Source organism: Cibotium barometz, chromosome 65 (assembly GCF_041138505.1).
Source record: "Cibotium barometz isolate CiBa-2024 chromosome 65, ASM4113850v1, whole genome shotgun sequence".
Classification (NCBI taxonomy): domain Eukaryota; kingdom Viridiplantae; phylum Streptophyta; class Polypodiopsida; order Cyatheales; family Cibotiaceae; genus Cibotium; species Cibotium barometz.
Genome location: NC_141110.1, coordinates 26,466,022 through 26,492,972, shown reverse-complemented (window position 1 = coordinate 26,492,972; position 26,951 = coordinate 26,466,022). Strand labels below are relative to the sequence as shown.

General features: G+C 41.6%; 1 protein-coding gene across 2 annotated transcripts in view; it reads left to right on the top strand.

Annotated features, from left to right (window-relative positions):
- Positions 1 to 19,549: 19,549 nt before the first annotated feature.
- The window catches only part of LOC147603113 (uncharacterized), a 40,245-nt gene continuing 32,843 nt past the window's right edge, over positions 19,550 to 26,951 (top strand). The window contains exons 1-7 of one of the 2 annotated variants that reach the window (XM_086797160.1): positions 19,550 to 19,928; positions 20,171 to 21,459; positions 21,581 to 21,661; positions 21,763 to 21,828; positions 22,065 to 22,130; positions 22,243 to 22,623; positions 22,795 to 22,931. In XM_086797160.1, the coding sequence (XP_086653286.1) occupies positions 20,251 to 21,459; positions 21,581 to 21,661; positions 21,763 to 21,828; positions 22,065 to 22,130; positions 22,243 to 22,623; positions 22,795 to 22,908 (1,917 nt within the window). In that variant the 5' untranslated portion in view covers positions 19,550 to 19,928; positions 20,171 to 20,250 and the 3' untranslated portion in view covers positions 22,909 to 22,931. Of the gene's footprint in view, positions 19,929 to 20,170; positions 21,460 to 21,580; positions 21,662 to 21,762; positions 21,829 to 22,064; positions 22,131 to 22,242; positions 22,624 to 22,765; positions 22,932 to 26,951 lie in introns of both variants that reach the window. The other variant, XM_086797158.1, reaches the window with a different exon arrangement.

The following is a 26,951-nucleotide window of genomic DNA, read 5'->3' as shown; positions in this document are numbered from 1 at the left end:
TATTATCTCTTTTCATCAACTATCACAATTTTGTTACAAACATTGCACCTGTTTGATATGCTCTTACTATTGTTTTATTTACAGTCACCATTGGAGTCTTATACTCATTGATGTTAGATGCAATGAAGCTCAGTGAGGTTGAAAAAGAGATGAGAGAGAGCTAGAAGATGAGAGCTTCTAGACGTTGAGAAGAAGAATGAAAATGGTATGGGCACCAAAAGAAATATTGGAGGTAGTTTGTCCAAACTTCAAAAATTTCGGCACTAACTACATGCCATCTTTTTTCAAATCTTTTGATAGATTTGTCAGTATAACGGATCCTAGGGACCACCACAATTTGTCTGAATTTGGAGATTTTGGCTAAATTAGAGGAAAAAAGCTCGAAATGGACTCTACTACCTCCAAAGTAGAGGAGACAAGAATACCATACTCTACTACCTCCAAAGTAGAGGAGACAAGAATACCATACTCTTGTGCACGTGGCACACTCTCTTTGGCTCTTTTCTTAATCATCACGAGATTAGTAAAAGACCCTTTTTTAGGCATTTTTGGCCCTAATGTGGAAGGGATCTTTCCTATATCCTTACCAGGTGGAAAGCTCTATGTGATATGCGTTCCATAAAGTCATGGTCATCAGATGCTACCAAAGATTCTTTCATGGCAAAAATAGCCAATGATGCCAGTTTTCCGGATGCTCAAGTATGGAAGAGGGATGAGGATGGATATGTCCGGGCCACTTCCATAGAAGCATAAGAGATGTTTGATACATTATTAATCCGAAAGGCAGTCTCCCAGAATGCTCTAATCTCTAGAAATGCTGATGAAGGTCTTAGTAAACAAGCATTGGATTGCTTTTGGAACAAGTGCAATGTGCCATGATGGTGGAAGGAAGAGGAAAAGACAAAGCCAACTGGAAGGGAGATTTCACAAAAACTATGACTGCCTTAGAGTAGCATGATAGGGCTGAATTGCCTGTATGGAATCTTAAACCTGTGGAGGAGCAGCAAGCTCTTTTTGAGATAGAAGAAGATGCCGATCTAGATAAGTAGAGGTGGCTGGACAGCCCCGTGACACCCAAGACAAAGCTCAAGGAACAACATGGTTGCCGGATATATGCTCAAATGAAGGAGCAGGATACATACATGATGGATGCTCGCGTGAATGAGCAGGAGGTTCACCTTGACAATGCTTGAATGAATGAGCAAGAGGTTTGCTTTGCAGATGCTTGCATGAATGAGTAGTATGTTCGCCTTGAAGATGCTCAAATGGATGAGCAGGACAGGTTGGAGCATGCACCCATGGATGAGGAAGAGGGTGAGGCAATGGAAGAGCTATGTGGCCAAGAGAGCTCAGAAAAGACCTCACATGTCGAGATCCCTTGGTGGATGGATAAGTAGGTGAATACCCGAAATGTAGTTTATGTTCGGATGATGAGCAAAGGAGATTCGAATGATCTAGATGGTAATCCTAGCCATGATGATGGGTTGGTTATGCTGAAGGAGGCTGAGAGTGCATGGAAGGAGCATGAAGGCCGAAAAAGCCAGGTGATGCTCTTGGATGTCTCTAGATTTGCATTAGGTTTCCCGCATGGTGCAGATATTTTGGAAAATCCAATTTTCAGCCAAGATGATGACATAGACTGGTTTAACATGTTGCTTGCCGAGGATGGTGTGCCTGTCCATGGTGATGGCCTTATAGAGGTTAATGCAGCTTGGTTTGACACCTTGCTACAAGAGGATGTGGATCATGCAGATAATGCTTATATACCGAATGTAGTAGAGCATGGAGTGAGTGTTCTTGCTGAGCCTACACAGCATAATGAAGATTTGGATCAATTGCTTCATTTTCTGCTTATGCACACACTCTTGTGCTATTTAGTAGATTTCTTCGGAGATTATGTCCCATGTTCATCGAGTTGAGCTCAAGGTGTTGTACTATTTGGGGTACATCAGCATGTAACAGATGCTAGAGCTTCATCGACATATCCTTTTGATGGGCAATGTTATGCCTACCCTGTGTCTACTCCATGCCATTGGAGTCTAGAAATATTGGTGACCACCTGGTTCTATGTTTTCATTTTGTATGATCATGGCTAGATGGCCTTGTATCTCATGGGCTCCCAGCCCTAGCATGTTGCCATCAAATGGTTGTATTGTACTTGCACTAGCTACATAGTATGTGCACGATGCTGGCATGACCCTATCATTGTGGGTTCAAGTCGTCAGATTGTGAATCCAATCCACCGGACGTGCCAAGTATTGGTGGTTAGATAGCCGTAGGTGGTCAGCCACCTTATCACCAAATCGCGTCAACACAACTGGATGTCAAAGATGGCGGAATGTCAGAGACGATGAAATGGCGCACTTTACTATAGAGCCGACGTGCCAGAGTTAGGTGTGCCCACCTACCTTATATTCGGGGGGGCATTCAAATCATTCACGTGAGTTGGTTGAGTGGCTTGTAGAGAGTGTGTGTGTGTGTTGGTGTATGAGAGATATTCACAATTATGGATTTTGGCTGATAGCAGCAATGGTGTTTTTCTATTTTATTTTTTCTTTTCTATTGTTCTTTCACTGTTAGGGCAGAAATGTCGCTAACACTTTGGTGACCACAATGGTGTTTTTCTGTGTTCTCAATGGTGTTTTCCTGTGTTCTCTTTTCTTTTCTGTTGTTCTTTCACTATTAGGGAATAAATGCGCTAACAATAGACAACATCGACATAGCATACTTTCTATTGTGACAACATGCAATTTCATAGACAAAAGCATTGGCACAAACCATTGGCATATGTATGGACATGGCATCACTCTACTCAATACCAAGTATACATTGTGTGCTTGCAAGAAACTAAGACATCTCATGTATTGGTTGCACATTGATGTATAGTTAACATAACCAATTGACACCACAGGTTGAAGTGTCAGTGACACTGGGTGTGACACTAGTTGTGTCACCGACACTTCATGATATGTGATAGTTGACAACACTAGTTGTGTCACCGACACTTCATGATATGTTATTACTTCTATCCCTATTGTACCTGGAACATATGTTTAGAGTGGAGAATTTGGTATGTTGTCATGGACTTCTTCCTCATCCTCTTCATGTTGCAATTTTGGCTTAATTGGCTTCTTGCCTCTCTTTTGTGTTAGCTTCTATCTTTGCTTTTTCAGGTTCTCATCTCCCAAGGTAGCTACTAAAATCTTTGCCCAACTTGAACCCTGGCATTGGAAGAAGGCTAACTTAAACCCCTAACTTGAACACTGGTGGGAAGAAGAATGCATGTAGAAGAGCTTGAAGAAGGGTGATGGAAGGCGAAGATAGCTAGATGTAGGATGGCGTGCACATAGGAAGAAGAGAAAGAGAGAGAGATTCAAACCATTTTCACGACTTCTTCCATTTTCACAGAGTTAGGGTTTTTTTACAGTTTCAAGGCTAGGTTCTCAGTGATTGGTTTTTACATTTATTTTGTTTAGGCCTTTGGTCATCATCAAGGACAAGCTATCCATTCTAAAAGCTCTATCAAACTTACTACTTGTAAGCTCAATTTCATCCTCCAATTTCTTGCCCTCTCTAATCACCATGATTAAATACTAATCACTATCATTAACTATGATTAGTAGATATTTAATAGATTAGAGCTTCAAATTTAAAAAATTGGGGTTGATATAAGCCCTAAGGATTTGTCATTACCATTCAAACCCTTCCACTCTCTTGCATTGAATCTTAACAACTTTCTTATATGCAAGCCTTCAATTGTAAGAGAGTAAAAGACACTACCATGAAATTTATCACAAGCTCATGGCAAGACCCTCTCATCAAGGAGCATGTAGAATTTGTCTCATGCTTTAATGGTGATGGGTTTTACACATGGCAAAGTAAGACCTTGTACTTGCTTATTTATAAGGGGCTTTGGCACCTAATTGAGGATGAACAACAAGTGGAGGTTGAGCCACTTCAAAACAACAAAGCTGTTAAACTAATTCTAGGATAAACTAGAGCTACCGCCATTATGTTACATCAAAGAGTCACGGTAGATACACCAAAGGGTCATACATTCAAGATATGAAGCAATAGTGTCCAAAGCTGCAACTTGGACGGGCGCTCGTAATGGTGTGACGGAGTATTTATGGCGATTCCCGCTTCAAGAGCGTGTGGTAGCAAGTTAGGATGAAGTTCTAATAAGTGATGTACTTCATGGATATATTATGAGAGTAGTCATTGTAATAGCATTAGGCCCCTTATGAGCCTAAAGTGCCCGGTCTAAGTGAGTGTGAACACTTATGGCCATGTATATAAGTGAATTTATCTCATAATACAACATACTCTCCCATTATGCAATTGAGTCTTGATCTTGCTAATTCTCTTTCTAATCTCTCTCCCTAATGCATGCTAGTGAGTGTGTGAGTGAAGTGAGGTGAGAGGAGGGACGAGGACAGTGCAATGTGGCAGTGTGACAACACTCGTGGGAGACACGATGGAATTGCTTCTCAAGGAGTTGTAGAGCTTGGATACCTCAAGGGTTACGAGCTCGGCCGTTGGAAAGATCCTCAACGACAGTTACGGTTCAGCAAGTAATCTCTTTTTAGATGTGTTTCAAGAAAGAAGTGAAGCAATGGCAAAAGAAAGATCGATCTTGGAATTGACATTCCCAGAATTTTATGCAGCCTTGCTTAAAACCTTACAGCCAACATCTCTAAGAGAGGATGAAAACCTTCAAAACCAGACATCCTTAATGCCTCCAAAAGTGAGGAGCGAGATGCCTTGTGTTGAGTGGAATCACTACGACCATCCCAATCCTCATTATGCATACAAGGCACCTGTTCTTCTATACTGCATATATTGTAAAACCTTTGACCATGATACTAAAAAGTGTCCCGCTTCACCCACAATGGACTCAAAACCTCCATCTCCCATGCACCAAACAGAAATAGTCCAAAGCGTAGAAACTGCTCATCACATCAGGAAGCAGTTAATCAGACACTTCCGTGTTTCTATTGTCATGGACCTCACAAGGTGGCATACTGCACAGTTTGGAATACTTCCATGCCCATAGTCACTGACACCTTGCGAGCGACCAATGTGTAACTATGTCGCATTGATCACATGTTCCAAGATTTCCCAAGAAGAGTTGCATCAATGCAGCTTGTCTCACAAAATACAACTCTTAACATCTTAACTGTACAAAACGGGCAATTGTCCATAGTGCCATTGAATGTGCTTATACGTTTACAAGCCAAGGCACGACAAACAGTCAAAAAGAATGTAAAAGACAATACCTCATCATGGGTAGAAGAACATGCCTTAAAATAGAACCCAAAAGAGAAAATAAAACCTTCTAAACCTAAGAAAAACAAAGGATAACAGACTGTCGAAACCAAGGTCGAATTAAAAGACAGGGAAAAGGAGTCTGTAAAGGACATAAACCCAAAAAGGGACATAAACACGAAAGAGCCAAAAGCTATACATTATGCAGAAGCATCCACATCAAAGACCACCACACAAACCTCAACACCCATATATGTGACACAAAATATAAAAACCCAAAAGAAAATTCGATCTTATCGCATGGGTAAACATAATGAAAAAATGACAAACCAAAGAAAGTCAGAGAATGAAACAAGTTCTAGTACATTACTAAGTGAGGATAAAACAAGTTCTTACTCTTTGCTCAATGCACCACATAGACCAATCAAGAAACTAGAACCCACCCAACCACCCCAAATGGATAATGATCACACGACATATGTGGAACGTAGAGAGCAAGCTCAGGAAAGCATGCTTAGCTTGGTTGAATGTCTTACAAGGTCACCGGTTGTGATTGAGCCTCATAATGCCAAACCTAAAATAGCAACCAAGATACAAAGCCTAGAGGAGTACCGCTTTCCCTTTCAAGAGACAGACATACTCTCTATAGAATAGTCATTTGAAACAGACTGTACAAACTATAGGCTTGAGAAAGCACGTGAGGAATTCGATAATTCCCTTACAATATTAAAACAATCTCTCAAAACCTCATTCGGAGGAATGCTCTTCTCTCATAATAAAGCCAGTATCACATCGGCACTTACACCTTTAATGGCTCATCCTGAGTTATACAAGGACATAACAAACTCCATAAAACAGGACTGTCAGGATTCGCAAGTTTCCAAATAGCCCTCATTAAGAATTGTCAAAGGGCCAAGTGTGTCATTGTACGCATTAGGTACTCTTCAAAAAGTTGAGACCCAAACAGAGGATGAAAGTGAATGGGAATATGAAACAGAAACCGGATCTGAAATTGATTCAATAACCGAAACATCCATGGTTCCTTTGGAAGATTCTATCATGGTATGGTTGGATTTCCCTACAGGCAATAATGTTCTATCATGGTATGGTATGGTTGGATTTCCCTACAGGCAATGATGTTCAGCACAAACGCGCATTGATTAGCCCTCGAGCAAGTCATAACATCATGACAATAGACATTTGGGTATCATTGGGACAACCTAAACTCATCCCTACATGCAATAGTCTTGCAAGAGGAGCCAATGGACAAAACATTGAAGTTCCAGGTTACTTTAGATACACTACTCAAACAATCGATGGCGATATGAAATTTACATTTCATGTTACCCTAGATTCCCTTGAGTATGATGTCATCTTTGGTGGACCTTGGATAAGTGAATTGTTGTATTCACTAGATGAATCCATGCAAACAGACTCCTTGAACACTATTGCAGGCAATGTACAACTGCTATTTACGGGAGGAAGAAACCTTGCAGGAGCTGGAACTTCCAACATATCTTACTGAAAAGATCCCTAGGATTTTGGCGGGAGTGAAAATTTCAAATAAACTCACCACAGCTCAAGCATATCTTTATCTAACACGAGAACACAATCTCATGACTCTCAAGCTATGGGATTTGTTAGGTCAACCAACACTCACGGCACATCCTGAAAGGATTACCTTTACATAAGACTTGCACATGCCATGTTTGGGGTACTTTGAACATACAATGTATATTGAAACTAACCCCCTCACTTGTAAGTTTTTTGTGGTTGAGTATGTGTTGGAAGTAGATTTGATCTTGGGACATAAATGGACTATTTCTCCCCAAGCACCATTGTGCTTTGCTAGCGATAGAGTCATCATGATGGTCAACGACAAAAAGTTGACAATACCATACTGCCAGGAAGAGGATTCAACCTTAATGGATATCTATGATGCTAAACGCAAAAGGATACAAGCCTCTTCCACAAAAGCCCCTCTACACAATGACCTACTATCTGCATCACCAACCAACTCTGATAAAGCCTCTACTCCTTCAACCCTATCCTCACCTACGAAGTTCGATGCCAAACCCTCGTAATCAGCAGTTATTCCTGGAAGAAGTTCCCAGAGCCCAACCTTCTATCTCTAACACAGCAGGGAACTCCAAGGAAAGGCCCCGAAGCCTATGCATCTTCATTGACAAACCTCACCAAAGGATCATTGACAGCCTCTCCACAAGAGACTCTAACCTTATCATCATTAAGAATGCCCATGAGTCTCAAACTTGCAGCCTCAGCGTTAACCAAAGTCAAGGAGGGCCCCAAAACTTCCACATCAACCCTAAAGAAAACTCCACCAAGACTCCCACAATCACGATATCTTAATAGTATCAAAAAGTGGGTGGAGAAGCAGTAGCTCAAGGCTACTATGAAGGTGCCAATCAAATTTGGGTTTCTCGACAATCAAAACCTCTTCCTCAATGCAGCACTAGGAGGCCAAGGAAGAAGAAGAGTACTCCACAACACCATCCACAAAAGCCTATGTGAGTTCCTCAAAGAACTCCACCAATGCAACAAGTGTGGGTACCAAAAACACTGCTGCAAGCACAAGGGTAATACCAAAGCTTAACAAGATTTTTGGCATCAACTCGAAGAGCTCAAAGATCAACCTTCTCATGCAGTTTTACAAGCTCGACAAGAAAGACACCGAGACCAGGGCGGCACAACACATCAACAAGTTCAAAGGTATCAAGCAGAAACTTAGTGCTTTGAAGAAAGTTATTGAAGAAGATGAATCTATTGTTGTGATGTTAAAGAGTGTTGACAAAGAACCATATGAATCACTTGTTTCTACACTTAAAAATGTGCCCAACACTAAAATTCAAGACATAGAATCATCTTTGCTTGATCACATTCAAGTGAGCAAGCATTCTATGCAAAGAGTGGGAGATTTTGAAGGATGAAGACTACTGGGGAAAAATTGGTCACCTGGAAGAAGATTGCTATTACAAAAAGAAGCAGGTAAACTACATCAAGGTCAAAGATGCATATTCCCCTCGTATCTGTATAAAAAGTGTTGTAATCAGCCTCTGAGGCCATGTGATGCACTCAAGCTAAAATTCATAGCCAAAGTAGCTATAGTGCCAAAGTGAAAGCCTAAAAGTTGTACCCAATCTAGGATCAAGGGGGGGGTGTTAAAATGAGTGATGCTAGAGTGCCAAGTCATCTAGTCAAAGTTATCCCACATGCTTTATCAAAGCCTTGTTGTACCTCCCTTATATAAAAGGGGTCACTTTCAATCAATGAAATCAAGCAAGCTCTCAAGCCTCTTTATGAGTACAAGCCTTAATCTTATAACCTAATTGTGCTTGAGTCTAAATTTAATTAGTTTAGTTTATTCATCATAATTGTTCTTAGGTATCATCCATCTTAACTTAGCTTGGCTTAGCACTATCTCCATGGGAGCTTGGATCCTCAAGCTTTAGCAATGTCCCTAGTCTCTTCACCTCTTCTCTTCAAGGCTATTAAGGTTTGGTGATTTCATATCCTCAACATTCCCTCCAGCTGCTTCTTTGCCTCACTTTACAAGCCTCCCGTACTACATAAGGTTTGTGCCCCTCTTGTCTTCAAGAACCGTCAAAGTTTGGTGATTTCAAGCCTTCAGCATTCTCTCCAACTCCTTTGCTTCTCCACAGCTTCCAATGCTCCTACACCTGAAAATAGCCCCTTTCGTGCACTCAACGACTAGCTTCTCAACAACAAACTCACCCCAAAACCCTCACTAGTTGGCCCTCTATGCCATCCACATTCCCATCTCCACATCAATAAATCAGACTTTACATTGATATACAACATACTATGAAATACAATTACACAAAGTAAACTCGACTCTAAAATCAATTTGTTCAAAAGAAACAACACTTGCAAATAACATATTCTCATCATACACACCATTGGACTCAATTCGAGTTCTGTTGCTTGTTCTTGATTTTAAATTATGATATTCATTGATGACCGTAATTTTATATCACTATAGAAGGCATGTGTATATACTTAAGTTTTGTGATGTTCTAATGTGGCAATCCTAATGATGGTATTCCATAAAGTATTGTTTTGAAATGTAAATGTGAAGTTTGTGAAGTATTTTACAAACTAATGTAAAGCATATTCGAGGATCTATAAATGAAGTACTTAAAGTTGCAACACTTGCAATATTGTTTGCAAAGCTAAAGGTATAGTATACATGGACATAACACTTGACCAACACTTAAACAAGGAACTTTTATGGCCCACACTAAAGAACTTGGATATTATTTTGTATTATTAGTATGGTTGGAATAGGATGCGAATCTTCATGCATTAAGGTATTGCATGGATATTATTTTGTATTATTGCTATGGTTAGAACATGATGTGAAATCTTGATTGTGTTATTGTATGGATAAAGGGTCTACTTTACAAGTTAAGAAAGAAGATATTGATTGAAATGAGAATGCGATTGAAAAATATAGCATATCAAAACTAGAGCATGCTTGAACATGATGTGAGAGTTGCAATGGTGACAGATTATTGTTTTGATAGATTATTAGCCCATTAGTAATGCAAGGAAGAACTTAAAATTATTTGGTACTTTGCTATCATTGGCATGAATGATAATGGGATGTGACTACTCTGCATTATGTGCACAGAGACCATACAAGTATAAAATAATGCTTCAAATGAGAATGCATGTAGAGAATCTTATTTTCCAAAAGTAGATGATGCCTCCAAGGCTCCAAACCAAACCAAAGGTATAACTTGGAGTAACAAATGAGTTGTTTTGAGGAGATAAAATTCGCTCATAAGCGGAGAAGTGTTTTGGAAGCCAAAAAATAGTATGTGAGAAGCCATAAGGACATAAAGCTTGGATGGTACTTTGCTACTATTGGTGTAGATTATAATGGAATGTGACATGCCATGATGAGAGCTGCTTTTTGGATGGAAGTTATTGTGACATGATGGACATTGAAGAGATAGAGAGAGAGAGAGGAACTTTTCATGCTATGTTGTAGTGGAAAAGATGCACTAGCTTTTGGCCACTTCTACAATTGGTGCGTAGTGTACAGAGTTGCTTCACAAGTAGTGAAAACTAAGAGACCCTCCCAGTGCTAGAGAAAAGCCAGTGAGAAAAAAAACCAGTTGGAGTACAATCAGTTTCCCCTATTCAAAATCTCATTATTAACCGGCTTTTATAACTGAAGACCTATAAATTTTATCGGTTTTTGTAAAGACCGGAATAAATACAATAGGTTTTTTTGAATTTTAACCAATGCAAAATACACTAAAGGACAGTTTTTTTGCTAGCACTGAACGCTCCTACAAATATGCCCGTAAAATTGTAAAAGCCACTACCAAGCGTGTGAACATTCGGTGTGCCTGGGGAGAGGGAGAGAGAGAGAGAGAAGTCTAATATCTATAGGACTCCAAGTTGCCATGGAGAGTTCACGACATGGCCCATGGCAACTTGGAGTCCTAGACACGTGGGTTGTCCCAATCATTTTGAACTTTGAACCGTACTCCACTTGGCAACTTGGAAAGGCATGGATTTGAAAGAATTAAAATGAATATAAGATCTCCGAACCTTTCGAAGTTTGACCTGTTCGGAGGTGTGAAAAGGGGAAACGCCATGCCACGTCATTAAACGTGGTACCGGGGGAGATCTAAGGGGGGGGGTCAAATATTTTTTATCAGGCCACGTGAATAGTGGATTAAGGTTTAATAAGGTTTATTAAATAATAAATTTGGCCGTTGACGCATCTGTTATCGTGAAAGGACGGGGCCTGAGAATTGTCCTTTTGAGAGAGATATCGTGGACGTAGACGTTCACAAAAAGCAAATGATGGGGTCGGCCTCCCATTTGCCCACACAAATTATTGTATAGCGTGTGTAACCCCAGCCCACAAATCCGTTGTCGAGTGTCCATGCATTTGAACTCTGAAGACTTTTAAGAACCCTATAAAGTTATGGGGGTGTTCGTTTCATTATTTCATCCCCCACCTTGTGGACCTTACCGTGTGAGAGGGTGAGGGCCATAGTTCCTTTTTCGACGGGAATCACGCCCGTTTTTTAGCATTTCGGCCTTAAAATACTTGCAAAATTTTAAAATGCCCATAAAAAATTTCACTACAACACAAAAAAACGTGTTACGTTTCTTCAAACCCGTCAATTTTGAAGGGCAAGGATGCTCATCAAAAATCAAGCCTGCCGAGGGCAAAGGAGTAAGTAACGCTATGTCATGGGGCTAGTTTCCACACCCTTGTGACCTAGCTTTTAGGGCATTTCCACATTTCTCCCAACAAACATAGGCTCTTAGCAACATTTTACGATGGGTAGAGAGACAAACAAGGGAGCTTCCCCGTCCATAGTGCTTTAAAACCACCCGCTTTCAAGTACAAAAAACAACCACCTGCTTTTAAAACAGGTTTAGTAAGTGCCCACGTGTTTTTGAAAAAAGTGCAAGGAATCTTGAAATTCAAGGAGATCTTCCCCGTCTGGCTCATGAACTCTGGGAGTCTCCATTGTCCATCTCCTCACTACACAATGTTATAAAAAGGTATGCATTCCCTTATGCTTATGTGTAAAACCACATTTTGCTTTAAGTTTGACAAGCTCTGAAAAATCAATCCTATTACAAGTGTTTATTACATTTATTAAATGCAACTTTACCTTTGCTTCTATTTAAGAATGTGAACTTGAAGAACACCATCAACTAATCTAAGTGCATGCATTGGAGGTCGTGCATGCACAATAAAGGATGTGCCACAAATCAGTCTCCTAATCTTGTACACATAGAAACAAAGTTAAATAGTATACTTTTTGAAAATATGTATAAGTTGGTGAAAAACCTACACAACAATGCTAGAAAGACATGGCATTTGATTTAAATTTTCTTTGCTAGAGTTAATAAATCTTGATTTGAATTTGATCTCGTCTTTAATTTAGAGAGTTGTAATTTTTTTGTGTGGTATGAATATAATTGGCATCATTTTGGTTGTTTTCAATAGAGGAAATATGTTACCTTCAAAGCTTATCTTTAATCTCAAGTATAATTAAGACCAAGAAATCATAAATTATTGTCTCAACCATCCATTTGTCTAACTTCTCCACCTCCAGCTTGAAATGCAAGACTACTGACAACTTTGCGAATTCTGTTATGGTACGATAGATGAAGTAAATCCCGGACAAAAATTGTTCTATGGAAAAGAATCAACGGCTGTGCCTCTCAATGAGGAAAAAAGCGTTGGTCTCTATGATCCAAGTGTAATATTTTCCCTGATCTGACTATGGGACTTATGGGTTCGTTCAGATCAGTTGAGTTAGTTAAGGCTTTTGATTACGTTAGAGGAAAGTTATCGTGGAGGAATCGCCCGTGCTTTCCAGGCAAGGGAAGTTTTTCCGGGTTCGGTTTTGGAAGAACCGATGGATTATTCTCTTGTTCGGATATCCGTGGGTGAGGCCCCGAGTGTGGGACCCTACCCCGCACAAGAAGTGCTACTTTCACTGCTAGCACCCCTGAATTCGTTGCGCGGTAGGGACAGGGATCTCACAGTCGTTTCTGCGCAGGTTTCGTGTGGAGAAGACAGTAGCCCAAACTTTGGAGCGGCTACTGTAAGATTCCTCCCCAGTCTCTCAAGATGTCCAGCATCTTCCCCTGTATAATCAAATCCCTCTTCTGAAATATAAAAGATCTTGTTTTTACCTGTTTTGGCCTAGAGAAAGAAAATGTTTTAGAGAGAGGTTATTCAGATTTTTAATATTTTTGGATGGAAAAATATCTCTTCTTATTAAAATAAGTTCCCCGAAACAAAAGTTCAAAAAGATTTTCAGAAGGTGCATTAGAAATCAAGTATAATCTGTATCCTAGGGTTCCAGATTTTCTGAAAATTTGAAATTAAGGTTTTGAGGGGCCAATCAAATTCATCCAAATGTGTGGAGAAGATAAATAGAAGAAATAAAGAAAATCCCCCCAAAAATGAGTAAATACTCACATAAGATGAAGAGTGGACTAAGGACTAAAGGAAATACTAAAAAAATAGATTTTTGACACCTCACAATGGGAATTCCCCCCTCATGAAGGAGGCGCCTATTTCACATGTGTGGTGGAGTTTTAAATTATAAAAAATTGAGATATTTCATCTCTCCTCTCTCCTGATTCAAGTCTAGTTCCAAAAAGTAAGCTAAATTAACCTAAAAATGGTCAAAAATTGACCAAACTGATTTGGAAATTCTAGAATCAGTGTTACTCTACTCCTCCCAAGAGCCAAGAACTGTGAATTTCTTAATAATTCACTAGTTTTTGACCTTTCCCTCTTCTAAAGAATTGGTGGCCACTCTTGTTGCAAACAAGAGTAGATCCCTCAAACCATCAAGCCAAAGGAAAGCTCCCAGAATTCGTAACCATGCATTGATTGTGTACAATCTCTCCTAAAAATTGTGAACTAGTGATATCTTCCCTCAGTTAGTACTACTATCAAAACAAATCATGTGGGCTTAGGATGATTTCATGCATGTGGTCATTTTATTTTATGTTAATAGCAATCTATAGTGCAACACATGCTTTTACATGATCCATTGATGCACCCTCTATTGAATAACGAGTACTCTTGATTATTTGGACTTTTAGTTGCACTTGTAACTATCACATCACACTATCCTTTCACAAGTGAAACACTTTCATAAAAGTAACAAGAACAAAAACATTTCATGTAATCCAAGGACCTTACCTGACACTCCATGAAAAAAGCCATTAAAACTTATTCTTGATTGCAAGCTTATCATTCAACTTTCTTCAAGATAAATCTTATTTTTTATTTTTTTGGGGAAAAAAGATATATATTATATTACACCACATACATCATTACATCCATGATCCACATCCATCAATACACCAAAGGACAAGCATCTAACTTATCGATTGGATTGCTTTAATTTCACTTACATAAAGAAGCTAACAAAAGGCACACTAGAGTTTATCGCTCATGTATCGTAAATATATTTCCTAGTTTTGAACCATCGTGAAGCTTTGGATCAAAACATTTTGATATACACATATAGCTTTACAGTTAGTTGCATTCATAATGTATTTGTTTCACTAATGTGTAGTAAATCCATGTCCTAGTTTTAACTTTTGAACCATTATGAAGCTTTGCATATCAAAACATTTTGATAAACATATATAGCTTTACATGTATTTGTTTCACTAATGTGTAGTAAATCCATGTCCTAGTTTTAAATTTTGAACCATCATGAAGCTTTGCATATCAAAACATTTTGATAAACATATATAGCTTTACATCTAGTTGCATTAGTGATGTAATTGTTTCATTTTATCCTCCTCATTGGATTTTTATTGCTTATACAAAATCCAAAGTTATCCATGTCTATTTTTCCCTTAGTGGTGCAATTAATAGCTTCAAAATGAAAGCCTTTTAACTCGTACATGTAAATAATCCGGCTTTCATGAGAGCACAAACTACACATCATTAACGAATCCTTCTCAATACACCAAAGGATTCACAAATAGGATCCTTGAAATTAAGTGTAAATACATGCATCCATGATGTGTCCACCTAAGTGAGCTATATATGAAATCCAATTGGAGGGATATTATTGTGGAAGTGTCAAGTCTAAGGGTAGTTTGAGATCTAGTTTAGAGATAAGCAAATACTACATTCAACCTATGGTGATGTCCACCTTTCTACACTTCCTTTTGTGGATTCTTACTTGCTTATTGCTTTGTTGAAAGTACTCACAATCCTGATTACCTTTGATTTCATAAACACTATCCTTTTCAATGTTTATTGCACGTGGAACTATTATGTGTCTCCATGTTAAAAGGAATTAATACCATTGAAACTTGGTACATTCTTATGTACAAGCAGCAATAGAGTAAGGAGCGAGAAACTGAACTCCTTTATGCATGCGAGCCTGCATTAGCTAGATAGGGAAAGTCAGTATGACATCATGGGGGAAGAGATGTGGCTGAAATATGGGGAGGGATGGAAGAGGGGTTTGCCTCGCTCACTTGGGAGGGATGAGCGGGATGGGGATTTGGAGATGAAAAGAGGCATTGATGGTGGAGAAGTGGCCATGGCAGGCAAGAGATAGAAGGCCGATTGTTGGTGAGAATGAAGAGATGCTTCAATTAAAAAGTTTTTATGGAGGAATGGGGTGAACCTGAAAGGTAGCCCCACTAGTTAGTGTGGGATAAGATATGTCTCCCCAAGGCTTTTGGTGGGTTAGGTATTTTACACATATAGATTCATGTTGAGGCTAGGAAAGCTACCTTTCTTGCCATTCATCTCACAGGACCAGCCAGATGTTGATAGATGCTAGGAGAGTTACCTTTCTTGCTTTCTAGTAGGACTAGTCAGATGTTGATGGAGTGCATAGTGTGTTGTGAACAGTCATGGTAAGTGGCATGGTCTTCTTTGGGGTTGACAATAAATTTTCAATGGCTCCAGTCAAATGGACATATGCTCGTTTTCAACGGCCCCAGTCAAATGCAAATTCTTCTCCTTTCGTCTCCTTCTTGGTCAAAAGCTGAAAAGTAGTGATGGGCACTTTAACTTGGAATATGTCCACTAGAGTCACTAGCAACTCTCTACTCTCTAACCATATTGGGTCCACTAAAGTCACTAGAAACTCTCTACTCTCTAACTTGGAATGGGTCCACTAGAGTCACTAGCAACTCTCTACTCGCCAACCATATTTATTGGTGGTCCCATGTATACACACATGAAGCATTACTAGGTTGGAGGGATAAGCCATGTAGTAGTCATGTTTGGTTTTAACAGGTATGACAGGGAGCTTAATAGGCCTTAATAGGTATAAATGGGAGTTTATGGGCTAAACTAGATAAAATTCAAGTCTCCACTAATGTGAATGAGTTGGCTTGGCCGCCCAAAGACTTGTATTTCTTCAAACCCCAAACAAAATCCATATATCATGTATTGTGTAGAAAGGTGGTCAATAGACTTATAGGATTTGACATCGTTGCCTGCGAAGGTGTTTTTATTTATTTATGAAGAGTCATGATGGTGCTCTTCCCATAGGCCTCAAATTGATAAAGAGAAACGTGTCATCTGGAAAATGCTATAGATGTAGGTTTGCCAAAGATTACTCTTGGCATCTCTTTTAGAGATATCTTGCACTAAGAGCAATGTGGATTAATTTGGGGAGATGAGCTCTACATATCTTGGGTACTAGAGTGACATGGTTTCATTGGTTGTTTGGTAAATATGTAGGCCTTTCTAAAGAGAGTAATGTACTATCAAGAATGATTAGGTTATTGACATACTAAAGAGCTCTTTGCAATGGGGAATGCCTTCCAACACATTGATGGCCTTCATTTTTGTTGAGTTTTAGAGTCCCCACGTTTGATTGCTATGTGGAGGTGGGGTTGGTGCTCCTAGGCAGGTGGGTGTGGGTTCCTCTCAAGTTGGAGAGACATGCGCGGCTTTTTCTCTAGAGGTGGTCTATTCTCATTCTCATATTGGGCTTGAATACTCTTGGGAGGGCCTTGGGGGAGGTGGCCTATTCTCATTCTCATCTTGGGTTTGAGTACTCGTGGTGGGAGGACCCTGCGTGATGCTATTTGTGAAAGTTGCTATAATATTTTCTATGTAGACTAGGTTCAGCTAAGGACACATATGTATTTAGTCCCATTTTTCTTATGAACACACACACACACACACACGCACGCACACACACACACACGTATGCACGCATGCAACATGCACACACGCACGCGCACGTACACACATGCTATAAAAAACTACTTGGTACCGTATTTCATAAACTTACATAATAACATATCAATGCAGATTATGAATCGTGTGTAAGAGTAGGTCCATTACTTCCACAATTTATAGCATGCCTAAACTTCATTTAGTGGAAATCTCTAATGCTTAGCTATTATGCTATAAAAAACTAATTGATAGAGGTTATTGTTGTACTACAAGAATGGAATATAAGGCTTAGCTTAGTTACTAAAGCAAATTTAACCAAGGTTCATTCCCCTATTACGACGATGAAGCACACACTTTCAAAAGCATGAAAATCTCGATAAAACAGCACACTTGTGAGGTCAAGCAAGAGACATGCAAGCTTGGATGAGTAGTCACATGAGTCTCTTTTGCCAATGTGTATTCTAAACAATCTAACAAAGTCACAAAATATAGAGGTTTGTTAAATCCTTTAGAAAGTTATGTGCATTCTTGGAATGGTTAATAACATTGCCATTGTATCAATCCCCATTGGTTATGCCAGCATGTTTGACTATTTATGGCCTTAGAGTCATGCTATCTACCCTTATTGCAAACATGTGTATTGCCTCCATTTTCCAAGCTTGTTGCATCACCAGGCTAAATGCATAAAATATATCACTAGTATATACGATAAACAAAGTAGATTGTTATGTATAAAAAAAAGTATAACTAGTACATCAATCACTTTGCGGTGATTAATGTTGGCATGAAAGTGCACACAAGACTCTTTTTGCATTAAAGGCTTGCCTTGCCAGCTGTAGCATTTTTTTAATATGTGTCTTGCTTAGCATTGTCAATAGTACAAGGAAGGAGCTTTGTGTGGCACCCTCAAAGGGTCCTTAAAAAACATGCAAGAGAGCTTGTGAGGTTAGCTGAAAGGGTTATATATATGGATTTTGCTACATATTTTTACTAAACTATACTTAAACAAGGGTTACTTGAGTGATTTTGAAAAAGAGTTGTATGCTTGTACTTAGCCAAGATTTACATGTATGGAGTTCTATGGATACAATGCACACAATATCTAAGGTTTTTGAAAACCGAATCCTCTTATGTGGCGTGCACACTTTACAACTATCTTCCAAAAGTACAAAGTTATTTTTGATCCCTCTCATTTCCCTCTTACACATATGGTGTTAACCTATGGCGGACATTGAGACGTATTACTTTTTACGTCATATAATTATTTTACGTATTCTGAGTCATGGGCCGGGCTTGTCGGCACCACATGTTCTTGAATTTCATCAGGATAAGGGTTAGGATCGGTCGGCCATGTGTGGGCGCCCATGTGTAACCTAAAACCTCTCATTCTCGGAGTGTTGAATACAAGGAGTGCTCTTGCTTCATCTTCTCCATATCCTTCCCCAGCGTGTGTGTGTGTGTGTGTGAGAGAGAGAGAGAGAGAGAGAGAGAGAGAGAGAGAGAGAGAGAGTGTAGCGATCGAGCATTGCATGGCGGCACGGTTGCGGCGAGGCGGTAGAGCGGTGGCAGCGGCTCCTTCTTCATCGCGGCGTGAGAATCCTTCATGACGGCGGTATGAGCGGTGAGTGACACACCATTGCTCCCTGTTTTGAGCTCGTTGGTTTCCTGGTTGTGTGCTTGCAGCCATTCGTGGCTCGCACATGGTGCTTGGCAAGTCCCTAGCTCCGACACGTGCGGCAAGAGTGCACATATGGCCACACAAGCACTCTAAGTAGCATGAGCTCCATAACCATTGAGTAATTTTGTGATCCCTCAAAATTTTGAATTTCCTTCTTATACGTTTGTATGGCCACACAAACACCCCAAGCAGTAGATTAGTTCCAAGAGCAAGGTTGCCAGTCGATAGGTTATGATCAAGTTGGTTGAAATCCCACGTTAGCCAATTTAATCCCTTACAAAGGAGGTAAATAATGAAGTTTTGAAAGGGAAGCCATATGTTTGCCATGTTGGTGATGTGGTAGCAAGAGACTTACTAAAAACATAGGGCATTCACCCACTTGCCATGGAACAAGAAAAGACAAAGACCTCCATTGTAAATGAAGCTTTATCAGATGTAGTAAAAACATAGTGCCTTCACCCACTTGCCATGGAAGAAGACAAGACAAAGATCTCCATTGCAAATGAATAATAATTGTCCAATCTCTATTATAGGCCGTGAGAGCGACCGACGACCAATCTTGCCAAGTGCTCGAGAAGAATAAATTCACCCAGGTGTATGTAAAAACATTCTTCATAATTTCATTCAAGTATAGCTTACAAGAAATTTTGAGAAGTGATTTTCCTGCTCTAATGAAATTGGGGCGCATTTTCCAAATGTGAAGCTCATGCTTTGATTCTTATCCATGGTGTAGACACCTTACTCGAGTGAAAGTTTCTCTAATGGCCAGCCGTGGGAGACGCCGCTTAAAAGAAGACGGAGGGGAAAGAGGTAAGGAGCCGGCAAGAGTGTTACCCGCCGCCGGCGAGCAAGCTCGATGGCGACAACGACGACCTTCCCCGCCATTAACCACACACCACGAAGAGCAAGACCTCCCTCGGCACCTCCCTTCTTAAATTGCAACGTGAAGGAAGAAGAAGGCGAACTCCCTCACTCGCAGAGAACTCTTCTTCTTCAAACATGAGGAATCCTCGAATCCAGCTCCCACCAGCGTAACCGAGAAAAACGCGCTACCTCCTGCTGCTGCTGCTGCAGCTTCTTTTCTGTATATGCCTTTCCTTCTTGTTGTTATGGTGCAGAGGCTGCGCAGAGTATGACTCTCTGTGTTCCTCACTGTTATGCCCCTAATGGAGATTTTGAACTCACCATAGCCCCAGATCCCAAGCGAAGTGTCGAGATTCGTCCCGAAGCCTCCCCTTCGTATACAGTATCTTCATCGCTAGCTACTTTGTAAGTCTCTCTCTCTCTCTCTCTCTCTCTCTCTCTCTCTCTCTCTCTCTCTCTCACCCTGATAAGCACAGTTCTCTACTTCTGCTAGCTACTTTGTAAGTCTCTCTCTCTCTCTCTCTCTCTCTCTCACCCTGATAAGCACAGTTCTCTACTTCTGTTAGCATTCGAAGCCCCTATCAACGTGTTCATGTGCATGTGTAAACATGAAGCCCTAATGAACATATTTTTTTACTTCTGCATAGGCCCAACCATGAGCCTGCTATCAACTTAACTCGGTCTGAGCAGCAGTTCATTATGCGACCGCGCATATCGGTCAGTGTGGATGCAGGGCAGCTCAGCTTGGATGCCTGAGCCTGGTGACTTAGCAATACCCAGGGTGGATACGATGGACGCCGATGGAATCCTTCATGCCATCATCAATGAGCCAGTCCACTCTGTTGATGTCCCTCTTCGAAACCCTAATTTCCAAGACCATGAGATGTTTTCATGGCTGCATTTCCCCATGGATGACACGCACGACAAGGGCTTCTGCTCGGACTTGTTTGGGAATTTGCCCAGTTCAAGTGTGCAGATTGTGAAACATTCTTTTAATCAACTTGACCTTCAACAACAAGAGGCACCTTTCAACACTTCCGGATCCATGTTCAGTGCCATCTTACCTTCAAACCCTGGGTTTTCGGGGCTTAATGTTTGCCCCACCATATCTCAAGGCACAGTAGAAGCTGTAGAATCTTGCGGTAGTGGTCCAGATGAATTGAGAAACATGGTAGCAGGTGCAGATGCTGCAATGGCTGTGGATGGAGGGCAAGCTGTGGGCCTCACCACCTCTCATTCTGGGCCAGAGGTCTTCAGTAGAATGCAAGCCACAATGCAGCCACCCCTATCTATAGACAAGAATTTGCAACCCGTTGTGAGGCTGCAGAGCTCAGATATGGTTCCACTTGTCAACCATAACTATTATTCTCAACTGTATGAGAGCTCGCTGCATCCAATTTTGAAACCTCTAGAGGTCACGTTTTCCACACCGCAACCCCCTTTGCAGAGAAATTTCTCACTTTTCTCCAGTCCGGTAGCAGAGACTAAGGCAAACTTGCACATGGTTGGTGCTGGCAGTGGTCCGACAAATGTAGAGAGAGCAAGGCAGCGCTATGGGCAGCTGGGAAAGGCCGAACTCAATGCTATTAAACAACCATCTCAAAGGGAGTCAGTAGCTATGCAGAGTGATAACATTCATGGGAGATGGGCCCCACTACAATCACCACCTCCACCACCTGCCTCTTGCAGTGGACAGCTGGTGGGCGAAACAAGTAAAGGAAAGAGCATTGGGGAGGACAATCTTGTCTACTCCAATGCATCCAACAGTGCTGTCACGGCATCTAACAAGGCGATGGACAAATTACACATTGCTGAGCAAACTGCCACATCACCATCCCGAGGCTCTGACAGTAGCTCTGAGAAAAGCGGTAAAGAGACTTTTACAATGTCAAAACGAAAATTTAGTGGAGGAGATGATTCAGAATATCAGAGTGAGGTAATTTCAAAGGTTTTTGACTTTTTTCTTGCACTTGTTCCTCTCGCTCTCGAGTTATCAGCCAAGCACAAATATTCTCCCAGGTCTTAGGCTAGTTTGGACTGCAAATTGCTGTAAGCAGGATGTTGAGGAAGCAACTAATAACAGCAAGAAGCTAGTTAAGAGAACCAGAGCTGCAGAGATGCACAACCTATGTGAAAGAGTACGTCTGAGATTGTCCTTTTCCATAGTTGTGCATGAAGCTTGCATTTTTTTTGGCAATACTTGAATATTCATGGTGCTCTTAATGGCTTTGTATTTCAGAAGCGAAGAGATAGAATCAATGAGAAGCTGATGGCGTTACGTGAGCTGATGCCTAACTCAAGTAAGGTGAGGTTATACTTGCTGGCAAAACTTTTGGTCCAATAATCTGGTCACTCTCAGCTTAGTACCATTGGTTCCAACTCTTGGTCGTAGATCTCATGTCCATGAAGGTCTGTCTGGAGACGGGCACCAGCTTAGTACCATTGGTTCCAACTCTTGGTCGTAGACCTCATGTCCATGAAGGTCTGTCTGGAGACGGGCACCAGAACGTTAATTGTTTTGTGTGATGCTGTGCTATGCAGACGGCCAAGGCTTCAATACTTGATGAGGCTATTGAGTATGTGAAATTGCTCCAATCACAGCTACAGGTTTTGTATATGAACCACAAGTAGATCATATTTTCTTTATTCGGATTGTGGTTCTTATAGTCATCAGCATTTTGTGGATCTAAACTTCAGGTTCTATTGCATTTGTAAGCAGGCATTGTCCACCAGAACAGGGATATGCATTCCTCCAGCATTGATGCCCAACATGGGCATGCAGCATTTGCAGATGCCAGCCTTGCCACACATGGGCTTGGGCATGGGAGTGGGAATGGGTGTCGGACTTGGCATGGGTATGGGTATGGGTATGGGAATGGGGATGGGTCTGATGAATGTTAATGCTGCTGCTGTTGCGGCTGGACACACAATCATGCCAATTCCACCATTTCCTCCTCAGCCATCTGCAGGGCCATCCCATGCCATGAGTGGTCTACAGCCATGCATTCCATCTTTGAGCATGGCTGATGGTCAAGATCAGTTGCAAAGCCCCCACATGTTGGATCCCTACAATCTCTATGTGCCACACCATCAAGTTCAGGTACGTTGTCCTATCCCTGTACTACTCTTTTGCACAACACATGCACTATATCATGCGCATATATACAGCAAGTAGGGAAAGCCATTTTGATGTCATACGCAACCCACCCATAACAAGGTAGGTTATCTGTATCTTTGTGCAGCCTGCTTCAATGAGCCTGAACATGTACAGGAATTTGGAGCTGTACAATGCATACATGCAGGGACAGCAGCAACAGCAGCACCACCAACAACAGCACCAATGGCAGCTACAACAGCAGCAGTTACAGCAGTTACAACGAAATAATGGAAGCAAGCCAGCCCAATGAGGTTTGTTGCTCTTTCAAACTTGTGGTTCATTCCAGCTTTTCTTACAATAATATTGATTTATGGTGAATGATAGTGCAAGAGAGCACATTGAAGCAAGGGAGGTACAAGTTAGGATTTCAGAAATACTAGACAAGTGCAGATAAAACGTGCACTTTGAATGTTTAGTTACTTCATAAATATTACTGAAACTTGATATATTGGTTTCTCTTGTTTGCTATTGGCATCTCTACCTGTTTTGCCTTCTACCAGTATCAGGCTTTGAAGAGGCTGGCTGCAAATTTGTCCTCCATGGTGGTGCTAAACTTGTGAAGCGGGGCCTCTTAGAAGCTCCAACGGGTGCTAGAGGGCTAGGGGCCGCCACAAGTGGGGGTAAAATCTAAAATGCAGGCTAGAAAGAAGTCCTTTAGGCTTTCACGACTCTCCCTTTGGCTGGAGGCCATGGACACCTGTGGTACACAGAGGATAGCATGTACAGGCCCATGCAAGCATAGGTGCCATGTGGCAAAGATGACGTGGTGGTGATGACAAGTGGCAGGTCGTGGACAACATGGTGATGTGTATGATGATCAGAGGTGCCGGGCATGTACTTGGAGCTTAGGCGTCGTAGGGGTGTGAGATAACATTCCGAGAGACAGATCCCATACGATACTTCTCGTTTATCCTTGGTTTTGGGCGTCTTGTTATGGATCTCACAAAGCTTGCAGATTTACTTTAGAGTCTCAAAGCAAGCATGGAGGCCATGTCTAACCATCTTGATTGGATAGAGTCAGCACCCTGAGTGCCTAATGTTCTGGATTTGGATTCTACCATCGCTCGTGCTCTTGAGCCCCTAGGGGCAATTCTGAGGACTAAGTGGCTAAACTTTTTGGATGCAGGTAAAGATGTACTAGATGAGCTTCGCTCCAGGTCCGGTGCATAGTTGGCACGAGAGACATCGTCGACGATCTCCTTCGCGTAGTCCCTCTCCACCAAATTCATCAGATAGTTCTCCTGTTTGCCTTCACTGGCTCGATGTTGGTGTTCTAATGGGTTGCCAAGTTCTTCCTCCATGCTTGGTGAGGAGCGAACTCAGTTATTGAAGCTTCTAAAGCCTCCCAAGCTCAATGGGAAGATGGACTGGACCCAGTAGATGGCTGCCATGCAACGTTGGCAATAATAGGCGTTCTGATGTTTTTCATCTCCATTTGGTGCGAAGAACTTTGATAGGTGCTGAGAAAACCACCTTAGGCACCACTCTGTAACTTGCTGGGATGATTGCCCCGCAAGGTGGTCTTAAAGCAGTTTATTTGTGTGGACTATTACCTTGAGTTGAAGCAGCAACAATGGGAGCTTTGTCTAGAAGCAGGGTGAGCAGATAGCCGACTACTCGACACATTTCTGGAATCTTCTGCTCATGCCCCCAAGGACTGTTCATTGATTGCAGGAGGTTGAGTACTTTGTGGATGTTCCTTGCACCATATTTGGTCCCGTGATCTTTTGGACGCAGTTCGTCTTGCCCCTCTGGATGCGGGTGAGTTCCGAGTCTCTGTACAAAGTCCAACAGCAAAAGAGCAAGGAGATTCCTAAAAACAGAGCTGTTCAGGCCATTGAGGATATCACTTGTTTTAGTGGGGGAGAGTAGCGAACACAACTCTCTCAAGAGGACATTGGAACCAAGCGAGTGGCTGGTCAATGTGCGACTCCACCAAGCACATCGTGAAGGATTGTATGAGGACCTTGGAGGAGCAATCCGAGGAGGCGGCTTCTTCAAAACCAGAGTCATCGTCCGAGGAGGAGGCTTTCTGAGAATTGGAGGAGGAGTGTGAAGGTAAATGTGTGCGCGCCTCAGCTTTTTTAATTTCTTGGGTTCAGCATGCACCAAGGGTGCTTCATTGCATTAGGCCACAAGCACGAATAGAGGAAGTATTCAGCCAGGACTCTGAGGGAGAGTCTTCACATTGGCCGTCGCATTAGGTCATAGCGGTATCCATAAATGGAAGGAACCCTTTCATTGAGTATCCTGGTTCTCCTTAAGCTATAATCACATGCATATTAGTAAATGGAAGGAACCCTTCAACATAATACCCTGGTTCTTCTCAAGTTTGATTGTTTGGACCATTTAAATAGCCTTGACACACTTCAAAGAGCCTAAGGCCAAGTTGTGATGCCTTCAAGTCTTCTAGAGCCCTCCGCAAGGGTATGGGCAGCTCTTTCCTCAATTACCAGCCTCAAAGGTATAGGAAAACAGGTCCTCTTTAAAGCTCTCGGACAGAAAAATAGAGGCACTCAAGTCATAGGTTGACCATACCTCCATGAAACAGAAGACTAAAGCTGTTGCATTGCCACTAAAGGGAGACGAGAAACACCAATACAGGTCTTGGGCAACTTTCATAAGATCATACAATTCATGGACAACAGCAAGACAGTCTTGGTGCACAAGAAACAGCATGTATAAGATATGGAGCAGGTGGTGCAGATGGCACAGCATGTGGGGAAAGCTTCAATGTGACCGTACAGCAATAAGGAAGCTATACAACAGTCAACAGTCAGGAGCCTCCAAAATAACAGTCTCACATGCACCCATGCACTGAGGTGTGGGATACACTGGATCATCATCATCAGTGCCATATTTGTACAGAATTAGTATATTTTAGGTTTATTTGTCGTACTCGGTGACCCTCATGTCAAGCACGTGCTATGTAGGTCTTTCCAAGCCTTAGGTGTCAGAGTCTGTCACATAAAACAGTTAGTGCATATAGGTTACCAGCATAGCAGGCATTTAGGAGCATGTAGAAGATGTTTAGCAAAGGGATTAAAGGCTCAGCACTTGGACCAGCCTATGAGCCCCTATGAGCCTTGCTTGTGGGCCACCATGGGCTAGCAAATACTTAATCTCAGTCAGCAGCTCCATGTAGCATGTCTGCAGCCAGTTGGCTGGGTTCTGCAGTACTCGGCCGGCAGCATGAGCAGGCGCACCACACGTGTGAAGCATGCTTATTATCAGCAATCGTGAGCATAATCATGTGGTTGATAGCAGCACAAATAACCGACCAGCATCCTATGTTCATATATAAGCAGCCCTCAGCCCCTTGCATAAATCATCTTATTCTTCATAGAATTCATTAGTAGAACATTGCAGAAAGTATGTGTGCTTAAGACTTTGGTCTTGTCCATACTTCAATTCAGCCAAGCACTCTTTGTGCTACAGTCCAAGGCAGCCCGAAGCTATCTTCAACTTTCATCCTTCAGTATTTTATCTCCCTCGGCAGATTTGGGTGTGCATAAGGCTCTCCGATGTGGCTTCATAGTCGTCTTCAACCTGTTTGATGGTTCAATAGATGCTTGGTCTTATCCTCCTCATCACCTTCCTTCCCTCTTCTTCTCCAACCTCCCTCCTTCCCTTTTCCATCTTCTGCTACTTCTTTCACCATTACTCCTGCTTCCTTCATTCTCTTCTTCTCTCCTTTTCTTCTTCCTTTCTCTTCTTCTCCCTTGCTCTTCTTCTCCTTTTCTCTTCTTCTCCTCTCTTCTTTCCCCTTTTTTTTTCCTTCAATGTCTTAAATCTTTCCCAATTTCTACCTTCTCTTCTTCAATTTCTAAAGAGTCCTTGATTGAACCACTTGTGGCATCTAGTCAAGCAAAATTGCCATAATGCCTCAGCAAAATAAGCATGGTTCCTTGAGATGTGTGAGAAGAGACCATTTTTTGGTATCCTTGCATTCACATGAGAAGGTGGCCTAGCAAGCCATTTGGTTTAGAGATGGCTTGAAGTAGCTTCAGCACTTTGTGAACAATGAGATGTTGGACTGAATACATGGCTAGGCTTTTTATACTTTCTCATGTTCCTAGTCGGCTAGCACACAGAAGTCGGGTGGCAGCAGTTCTCTCCACGACCTGAATAATAAGGTGTTTAATGTCTATTAAACCATGTTTTCTAGGCTGGTCATCCACGCATTCCTGCTGGGCTGCTGGGCAGCATGTGTGGGTTGTCCCACGTCTAGCCGACATGCAGCATAGGGCCTGGTGCCTTGTCGGCTACCT